The sequence below is a fragment of the Cavia porcellus genome, unplaced genomic scaffold (genome assembly GCF_034190915.1).
Source record: "Cavia porcellus strain 051 isolate PalLab524CR breed Dunkin Hartley unplaced genomic scaffold, mCavPor4.1 scaffold_6, whole genome shotgun sequence".
Classification (NCBI taxonomy): Eukaryota; Metazoa; Chordata; class Mammalia; order Rodentia; family Caviidae; genus Cavia; species Cavia porcellus.
In genome coordinates this window covers 80,104,573-80,114,718 of record NW_026947489.1, presented here as the reverse complement: position 1 = coordinate 80,114,718, position 10,146 = coordinate 80,104,573, and the positions used below count along the sequence as shown (strand labels likewise).

The window sequence follows — 10,146 nt, the reverse complement described above, 5'->3', positions numbered from 1 at the left end:
GAGGGTGAGAAAGTCCAGTTTATTGGTGGTATTAATGCATGATGCTGCCCTATCCCAGAAGTGGTTTTCACACGTACCAGTCTCCCAAGGGCAGGAAGCCTATCCTCCTGCCCAAACCCCAGAGGTACTCTTCTACCCTGGTCCTAGGATGTTACAAAGAAACAGCTATACCCAACTTCCCTCCCATTTATCTTCCCATGGATTTCCTTGGAAGTTGCATTGCCTTTAGAAAACTCCTGTACTTCCTGAAACTTGGTTCCGATATGCCCTGAGCCCACTGCCTCCCCCAAGAAGTAGCTCTGTTCGAAGAACAGCAGCAGGTCAGCTACAGGCTTGATGTCATTTATTCTTCACCCTGCCCTCAACTGAGATTGGGGCTGGACACTGGCGGAGATTTCCTCTTGGTCACCTTTCTGGTGTGGGAGGTCTTTGTCCCATTCTTCTTGGCCTGGGTGGTGCTCTTCTCTCTTTTTCTGGGTGATGATGACTCCATGAAATCCTCACTGGAGGGCTCCTCTTGCTTCCTATTACGGTAACTGTCCTCACTGTCCAGGTCTGCTTGGCTATCTGGGCTGGACTCTGACGTCCGGACCAACTCTCTTGGGCTTAATGATTGGCTCAAATCTGCAGGTGAAGACTCTGATTTCAGTGGACTTTTCTTCTTTGTCAACTTCCCCTTCTTGGCTTTTTTCTTTGGTTTTGCCTTCTCATCACTCATTTCCTCCCCTTTGTCTTTTTCATTTTCCTTTTTCTTCTTTATCTTCTTGATCACCTTGCTGCAGGGGCTCTTCTCTGTAGGGCTCTCAGAACGCCAGATGGTGATGGGCGCGGCTGAGTCAGGGGCCCCAGGGACTGTGCCCAGGCCTGGGTCTGTGGGCAGAACAGTGGGTCCCACCTGGGTTGGGATGAAAGCCTGACTTTCTTCTTCTTCTCCTCCTCCTCTTTCTGCTGCTTCTTCTTCCTCTTCCTCTTCATCTGCATCCTCGTTTAGGTCATCTGTCCTGCACTCATGGTGGATAGGATGGTGGATCACTGCCACAGAGATAGGCCTATAGCTTTTGCGCCTGGGAGGCAGGGGATATGAAAAGAAGATTTGATGGAGTGAAACCCTGGTGTCCCTCCTCCCTCAGCCTGCCAGCACTCACCAGCCATACCAGAACCGCTCCACACGCTCTTCGTCTGGGATGAGTGGGTAGCAAGGGCTCTGGATGATGTTGAAGCATGTTGGGCCCACATCTTGGGAGCAGGTTGAGTTCGAGTCCCAACAGCTGCTGCTATTTGCCTTCTCTGAGCAGTCCTTTAGCCTGCCACACATGGGACTCTCACCACATGTGGCTCCCCCTACCCACAACACACAGGGGTCCAGAGATAGAAGCCAAAGGGACAGTGGGCTGTGGCTAGGCTTGGCCAGGCTGCCATAAGACTTCCCCCTTACTTTTGGAGCACAAGAGTTCAGGTTGGGGTTGGGCTAGCACTATCAAGCCACAGCTGAAGAGAAAACCAAAGGCTGAAGGGGAAACAGTTTGCGTCCCACCATGGATCCCCCACAGAGAGTACCCTTACCTGGAGTCACAGTCACAGTGGGTAACAGTGTGTAGATACAGCTTGTGGTGGCCACAGTCAGTGAAGGGTTGGATGACGTGTCCGGCACACTGTGTGTGTTTCCAGCAGCATCTCTCAGGCTCTTTATGTTCCCCTGAGGGAGGAGGGGCACCTTCGGTCTAAAGGCCTCACTGCATTTATATGCCCCACCCCCAAGAGTTGTGTCAGTACTGCTAACAACATTGCCTTGTCCCTCACCCACTGCAAGAAGCCACCTGCCTTTGCAGGGTCCCTGGAACATGTGTAGTGCCTTGTCTGGTACACGGGTGGTCTTCCCAACTTAACCACATTGCCCCATGGTATCCTGTCCCTTACCTCCTCTTCCTTCTGTGGCCCTCCACTGACTCCTGCCCTCACCCAGCAGCTAAGAGTTACCAGCTTCTGGACCCATCTGACCTCATGGGCCCTGATGCATTCTGGCCCCAAAATCTGCAGTGGTATGGCAACCCAAACCTGGAGAAGCACAGAGCTGACCACAAAAGCAGGGTGCTTTTTTTTTTTTTTTTTTTTTTTTTTTTTTAAGCCAGTCAAATTTAGCAGTGGTTCGGACTGGTTTTGTTTTGTTTTTTGAAACAGAGTATCACCATGTAGTTCATGATCGTCTGGAACTCAAAGCCTCTCAAATGCTGGGATTAGAGGCTGCCACCATACCCAGCTTTTTATTTAGAGACAGGATTTCACTGAGTTTCCCAGGCTGGACTGGAAGTTGCACTCCCTCTTGCCTCAGCCTCCCAAGATGCTTATACCCCCACACTCAGCTCCTGGGCTGATCCTTCTTAACCTTCCCTACCCTACCCACTTTCATTCTCCTTCCAGACACTCTTTTCACTTCTCCCTTTCCCACACTCCCCTCCTTTCTGCCCTTGCTCCTTACTCAAGTTAGAAGCACAGTAAACCACCCACACCAGCCTGCACCCTCTCCCTGTCAGCACAGATGCCAGGTCCACTTTCCCAGCAATTGGAAGCTGCCAGGATAGGAACTAGGAATAAAAAAATATTCTTGAGGGGCTGGGGATTTAGCTCAGTGGCATAACTGCCTGCCCGGCAGGCACGAGGTCATAAGTTCGATTCCCGGTACCGCAAAAAAAAAAAAAAAAAAAAAAAAAAAAAAAAATCCTTGAATAAAGGCTCCTGCCTTCCTTTGCTCAGCTGTGGGAGTTTCTCATGGCCACCCCTGCTACCTCACCTCTGTGCCTGCTTTAGGGCTCCAGTCTAGCCTGGCTCTGCCCTTACCACAGTCTAAAACAAACCCGTAGGTAACTCTGTGCCTCTCCCAGGCCAGGAACCCAAGATTTCATACTCCAGGCAGAGGACAAGGGGCCCTCTTGCCTGTGTCCCTGGCATGAAATCACCATGGAAAAAGTGGGCTGCACTGATGAGTTCCTTGGCAACCTTAGGTTAATTCCTGGCTGGCTAGGCCCCCTCACAGGCCATGAGGACTGTGCCTATATCCAGCTCCCACAAGGCATAGAAAGACTTCATGCTGGCTACCAAGCCAAGGGTATGGAAAGCAAGGTGACCAAAAAGTGCTAAGGATGAGAGTGTGGCTGCTTGCTTTTCCCCAAAGGTCCCTACCATAACCAACCCCTGACTCACTTGGTGACCTTTCCCCCCTACACCCTTTCTCTATCCCAGGGTGAGGGAATGGGATGTGGAGCCATGTGTGGCAGGACCAATGTCCCTACCTTAAATTTCCCTGCCACTGCTGAGCAAGGCAAAGGCTGCACAGTGACACATGTCCTGTACTTGGGAGTCAGCCTTGGCTCACTAGGTGAGTGACCTAGGGCAAATTTACTTTTCTGAGCCTTCATTTCCTTACCTTCAAAATACCCAGTGGGGGGGGGGTGCTGGGGATTTAGCTCAGCAGCATAAGTGCCTGCCTTACAAGCAGGCAGTCGTGAGTTCGATCCCCAGTACCGATAAAAATGAAAAAGACAAAAAAAAGAACTTCCTAGGGTTGGGAGTTTAGCTCAGCGGCATAAATGCCTGCTTGGCAAACGTGAGGTCATGAGTTCAATCCCTGGTGCCAAAAAAAAAAAAAAAGACCTTCTTATGTATCTATAGGAAACAAGAATGGGACATGTGTGACCTCTTCAGGACCAAATATCCTTCCCTCCACCAACATGCTAGCTTTCCCAAGTGAGGGGTAGAGGACCCAAGGCCAGAGATCTGGACCCACCTTCAGAGAAGGTAGATGCATCAGTGCTAGGTGCTGCCTCAGGCAGATGTCTTCTCTCCCAGCCGGGTAACCTGTTTATATCTGAGAGAGAACACAGTGGCGTTAACAGTGGCAGTTCCCTCCCCATATCACTCACTCATTGAGTGTATCCTGAGAAAGTGTGGGCCCCTGCTGCATCACAGAGATAGGGAGGCTTAAAAAGAACAACATAGGGGGCTGGGGATTTAGCTCAGCAGGCAGTCCTGAGTTTGATACCCAGTACAATTAAAAAAAAAAAAAGACAAAAAAACATAAAGCCAAGTGTGGTGGTACACGCCCTTAATCCCAGCATTCAAGAGGCTGAAGCAGGAGGATTGCCATGAGTTCAAGTCCAGTTTAAACTACAGAGCAAAATTCTGTCTCGGAAGAAAAAAAATTCCCTGCCATCAAAGAACTGAGGAAAGAGGTTGTTAGGAGAGGGATGCAGGGAAGGTTAACAATAGCAGTGTGCTGCAGACAGAGACAGGGAGTGCAGAAGAAGGGCCACCTGCCAAGACTGGAGATGGGGTCAGAGATTATGGGAGGCTTCTTGGAAAGAGCATCACTGGAGTTTTGATGATTAGGAATGGGCTGAGATTGAGCCAAGGGCTCCAGAACTTGCCCCAGAAGTACGGAGCCTGGTCCGAGGGTGTCCCTGGGCAGAACTCCAACTTTCTGATGTGCTGTCATTGAATCTAGGGCCTCACACAATGAGAGAAGAACCCTGTCACTGAGCTATACCTTCGCCAGAGGTTTGGCCTTTGAGGATTGGAGGTTTATTTAAGTAAAAGGGAAACTAGGCTGGGTGTGCTGGTGCACGCCTGTAATCTTAGGAGGCTGGTGCAAGAGGATCCCTGCAGGTTCAAGACCAGCCTGGGCTACTAGCTCAAACAAGATCCTGCTTTTTTTGTTTTTTTGTACCAAAAATTAAACTCAGGGCATCCTGCTTGCCAGGCAGATGCTATACAGCTAAGCCATATCCCCAGCTTGTTTGCTGACCTTGTTTTTTTTTTTTTTTTTTTTCTGAACTTGCTTTAAAAAAAAAGGATTTTGTATTTTGGCTTTTTGTTTTGTTTTGTTTTTGTTCTTTGGTACCAGGATCAAACTCTCAACCTCCCATTTGCCAAGCAGGCGCTTGTGCCACTGAGCTAAATCCCCAGCCAAAAAACAAAAATTGAAAGCTGATTCCTCTGGCTCCTCAGCAGCACTTGGTCACCCCACTGCAGGTTCTGATCATCGCCAGTTTTCCACAGCAGAGTGAGTACTCAAAGTATATTAATAAATGACTTCAAGCACTTTCAGGGAACTCCAGCACTGCTGCTGTCCACGTAGCAGATAATTTCACCATCACATGCTGTGGCCACTTCCACGGTGCTTCCATCATCATGCCCAAAGCATCTGTACTATAGGAACCACCCAGAATGACACCCTCTCTTCATTTATTCATTTATTTATTTATTTATTTATTTGTCTTTTTCATTTTTATCGGTACTGGGGATCGAACTCACGACCACCTGCTTGCAAGGCAGGTGCTTACGCCGCTGAGCTAAATCCCCAGCCCCTTTATTCATTTATTTACAGACAAGATCTCATTAAACTGTCCAAGCAGGACTCTTAACTTGGGATCCTGCCTTAGCCTCCCTAAGTGCGAGGATAACAGTTCTGCCCCTGCTCACCTTCCCCTCGGCTGGCTCTCACTGCCTACCTCCCATTACAGGCTATAAACAGCTCTTGAAACAAAACATTCTTTGAGGGGACATTTGCAGAGCTGGGGATTGAATCCAGGGCCTTGTGCATGCTACAGAAGAGTTCTACTGAGCTACATTCTCAGTGTTTTTTGGTTGTGGGAGGGGTATAGAAATCAAACTCAGGACCTCGTGTTTACCAGAAGGATGCTGTGCCACTGAACAGTATCTCTGGCTTTTTTTTTTTTTTTTTTTCTTTTGAGACAGGGTCTCACTATGTAGTTCAGGCTGGCCTTGAACTTGCTACATAACCCAGGCTAGCCCTGGAACTCATGGCAATTCTCCCTCAGGCCCTGGGAGGCTTGAATTACAGGCCTATGCCACCATACCTGACAAAACTTTGCTTTTTGAGATAGGATCTCAACCTCTTAAACAAAACATTCTATCAGTGCTGTTTCTCCTTCTGCCACTGCATAGTTCCTTTATCCTTTTCAATACAAGGGTTTTTGGTAGCTTTATTAACCTGAATGCGCCTGTCTTGTCAAAATGAGGATTTTTTTTTTTTTTTGAGATAAGGTCTCAGATGCTATATAGTTCAGGATGGCCTTGAACTTACTGTGTAGCCCAGACTGACCTCAAACTTGTATATATTCTCCTGCCTCAGCCTCCCAAGTGCTGAGATTACAGGAATTTGCCACCATATCCACCTTCAAGTCAAGTTTTTAAAACTCATTCACTAGCGGGGCATGGTAGCACCTGTAATCTCAGTACTTGGGAGACTGAGGCAGGAAGATTGTTGCCAATTTGAGACCAGCCTGGGCTAAAAAGTGAGCTCAAGGCCAACCTAATCAGCACAATGAGACCCTGTCTCAAAAAAGAAAAAAAAAAATCTCATTCACTGAATAGACATATTGCACAGCTCTAGTACTGACCAATGCAGGCAGCTGAGACCCTACCTTTTGTAAGTTCAAAGATTTCACCCTTTCTAGTCAAGCCACCTATACCACCACAGCCATCTGCCTTTATAGTTTAGGCAACTAGGGCATAAGCGCCTGGTAAGCAGGAGGTTGTGGGTTCAATCCCAGGTACCAAAAGAAAAAAAAAAAGAATCGCTTAGGCCAAGACCACCAGAAGCTTCCCAGTAGGCAAGCCCAGGGGGCTTCTTTCCCTCTCATCTCACCTGGCCCTGCTGACTAATCTTCTCTATAGTCTGTTGCTTGGGCTTCCACGCTGGACCTCTCTCATCTGTCTCTTCCTTCTCCAACTAGCTTTTTCGTTCTTTCCTGCCTCGAATGCTGTTTACTCTTCTCTCCTGCACTCTTACACTGCTGACTAGCAGGGCTGTCTCTGACTACCCCCTGCAAGGCTGAACTCTACAAGCTTGTCCTGGATAAATAAAGTGACACGCAGCTCCACCTTTTTAAATTCAGACTTTTCTTGACTTTTTACTTTACTATCTTTTTTATATTTATTTGGTTTTCCAGTACTGGAGATTGAATGCAGGGTCTTCATACTGCATTATATTTTCAGCCCTTTTTAAAATTTTTTGTTTTGAGACATGTTCCACTAAATTGTCTGAGCTAGGCTCAAAGTTTAGTCCTCCTGTCTTGGCCTCTCAGTGTGCTAGGATTACAGGTATGTGGCATCTCACTCAGGTTATTTATTTGCAGTGCTAGGGATTGGCCCTAGGGCCTCAAATTTGCTAGGCAAGTACTCTACCACTGAACTTTATCCTGAATCCCAGGATGCTTTCCTGCCATGCAACATGTACTACACAAATCTACCATCTTACTACCCACTGCCTTAAAGCTCTTATTACATTCTTTTCAGAGAGCAACAGACAACTTGCCTAGGAATCATCATTTGCCTCACTTCCCCACCAATCTAATGACAGAGACTTGTCCCTAACATCTGTCTTGGTTTGGAGTTTCCTCAACTGACAGCTGCAGTGGCCTCGTGTGTGGCCTCTCCACTTCCTGTCTCTCTACCCTCCTCCAGTCCTCAAATATAGCCAGGCTGAGCTTTCCAAAATGCTATCACTTTCACTTTTAATAGCACCCCACTGCCTTCATGATGAAGGTCAAGATCCTAATCATAACATAGCAGGCTCCCTAGGAACCAGATCCTAGTTCCTTCCTCAATTGTCAGTTTTTCCCATCTAACCCTCGTTATTCCATTCCTTCTCTCCTGCTTGCCACTCAAAATATACCAGCTCATCTTCCAGAGAACAATGCTATCCAAGTAGAAAAGATCATCAATGACAAACTGGGTGTGGTGGCCCATGCCATAATCCCAGCACTTGGGAGGCTAGGGCAGGAGGATCACTTCGAGTTTGAGGCCAGCCTGGCTACAAGTAAGTTCAAGGCCAGCCTGATCTGCATAGTGAGACCCTGTCTCAAAACAAACAAAAATCACCTGTCTTGACCCTTTTCACCAGCTGCAATAGTACCTGGAGCTTGTGACATTTGTACACTCATAGCTCCTTGAGAAGAAAACAGTATCTCATTTGCCTCTGTATCCACAGAACCGCGGAAAAGTGCTCAGTAAATGTCAGTTAATTAAATGAATACATAAACAGAACTCACTAAACCTCTACTGGATCCACAAAGAGGTACTGGAGATTCTGTCCAAGGTTCAAACCTCAAGGCATTTTGGGATTACAGGGGGGTTTTGTTGCAGATTGAACCCAGGGCTTCACTCCGAGTTAGGCAAGCATCCTACCACTAGGGGAAAGACACTTGACTCAGAATGCACACCTTCACATCACCAAGTGCTGTGCTGGATTTCTTTAAGTTCTATGTATGGGGACATAGAAACTCAAGGAGGAAAAGGAATTTTCCCAGAAATAGGTTGACAGCAAAAGGATTCAAATCCAGGTCTTCCTGGCTTCAAGTTCTGTACACTTTCAGGCCTATTTTACTGTTGGCTGGAGAGAGACACAAACAAATACAAATACAAATACTCTATGCCATGAACACCACAGCCAACTCTTAAAACCACATTCACTTCCCTAACCAAAACCTACCCTTCCAGCTGCCACCTCCCACAGCACCAGCTTTCCAGCTCCAACACTAATTCCTCACCCTCTCAATCCTAACCCCATATCCTCCTTTATCCTACCTGGACCCTAAGGGCATGAGGTAAGTGCCTGACAGTGGGTCTGGACCAAAACTCTGTTCTCACTCAACTGGCTCTGGTCACCCTGAAGGTGTTCCTGTGCAGAGTCAGCGCCTGTTTTCCACTGTCTCACTATCCAGCAGACAGTCACCAGCTACTTGTGGAGGGGAGGAAGGAAAGCCGAGGGAAAGACAGACTAACTCTCCTTAGCACTGAGAAAAACCACCTGCTCTTTAGTTCCAAAGAGTACAAAAGAGTGCCCTGACAGCAGCAGCGGTAACACAGGGATTTTATAAGGAACATCTCAAAGGAAGACAGAGCTTGTGGAACCTTCCTCGATACAGCATTAAGCCCAAGGCCTAACTCAAAACTTACAAGTGATACTCATCAGTACAGAATCTTCCCAGTGGGCAGCGGGCCAAGCTCCCCAGCCTCAGAGGCTCCAGCGAACCCGCACTAGAGCTGCGAAAGTGAGAAGGGGAGGAAGGGAGGAAGGGAAAAAACTAGGAGAGGGAGGGAATAGGACAGTGTAAGGGAGAGGCAGTGGACCCTCGTCTCCTTGGAGATGCCTCCTGATCCCGCCCCCAGCCGGACACGATTGTGATGTCACGCATGGAACCCACAGAACTTTTCGCGTCCCGGTGGAGGTCAATGAACAGCTCCCCCCTCCCCGCCCCGGCGCTTAGGTAGCTATAGGCCACGGGCTTCGGCCAAGCCCAGTGTCCCACACCAGTTGCCTGAGCTTGCAGCTGAAAATAGAACAGAGACAGACCCTCTCACCCTGCAAACCGAGCTGCAGTTCGGCTGCAACCGACTGCTCCAGACTTTTAGCCCTCCCCAATCATTGGCCCACGGTTCACGAGAGCCCGCCCCCAGACAAGCGCTTGGCCCCGCCTCCTCCGTCAAGACCCGCCTCCCTGCAGCACCCCGGGGCCGCGCTCGAAGCCGGCCCCCAGCCACGCCCCAGCCCCCTGCTCCGCCCCTCCTCACCACAGCTCTTCCTCTTGTCCTCGTGCCCGGGTTTTTCCTCAGTCCATCTTTCAATCGTCACTGTTGTCCTGACCCACATCGCTCTCCGTTCTTCCACAAGACTTCCCCGGCTCGGAGCTCAGTCTCGGCAGTGCCTCAGACCAGCCCCTACTTCCGCCTCATCCTGGCCCACCTCCCGCCCGCCTCCCCCCGCCCCAGGCGGTGCGGTCGCCCGGCCGGGCCCGAGCGTCAGTCGCGTTCTTTATCCGGGGCCTCTGCTGGGTCACACCTTGAACGCCAGTGGTTCCCTTACCTCGGGCCCGCACCTTCCAGCCCCCGCCCTCAGCCCCATCCTCCGTTTGGCTGCAGGCCCAGCTCAGTCCGAGCCCGAGGGCTCGGCCCGGGCCCGGCCTAGCCTTTCTCTGACTCCGGCGACCGCCCAGCTTCCACGCTGCAGCCCAGGCCACCCCTCCCCACCCCACCCCCCGAGTGAGCGCAGCTTCTCCGGACCGCGCCATCGCACCGCCCGCTTCCCGGCTTCTTCGGGTTGCTCAGGCTCCGGCGGGAGGCAGGTGT

General features: G+C 49.7%; 1 protein-coding gene across 4 annotated transcripts; it reads right to left on the bottom strand.

Moving 5' to 3' along the window:
* On the bottom strand, nucleotides 1-10,146 carry Proca1 (protein interacting with cyclin A1). Of its 4 annotated transcripts, XM_063251178.1 has the most exons (6): nucleotides 9,592-10,052; nucleotides 8,977-9,104; nucleotides 3,782-3,862; nucleotides 1,564-1,696; nucleotides 1,146-1,304; nucleotides 1-1,064 (listed from the first exon to the last, which is right to left on the bottom strand). In XM_063251178.1, exons 2-6 carry the CDS (start codon nucleotides 8,987-8,989, stop codon nucleotides 362-364), a joined length of 1,089 nt encoding a protein of 362 aa, XP_063107248.1. In that variant the 5' UTR covers nucleotides 8,990-9,104; nucleotides 9,592-10,052; the 3' UTR covers nucleotides 1-361. The 4 variants fall into 4 exon arrangements, with proteins under 4 accessions (XP_063107248.1, XP_013007797.1, XP_013007798.1 ...); XM_013152343.3 differs by lacking the exon at nucleotides 8,977-9,104; XM_013152344.3 differs by lacking the exon at nucleotides 9,592-10,052 and having other exon boundaries at nucleotides 8,977-9,304.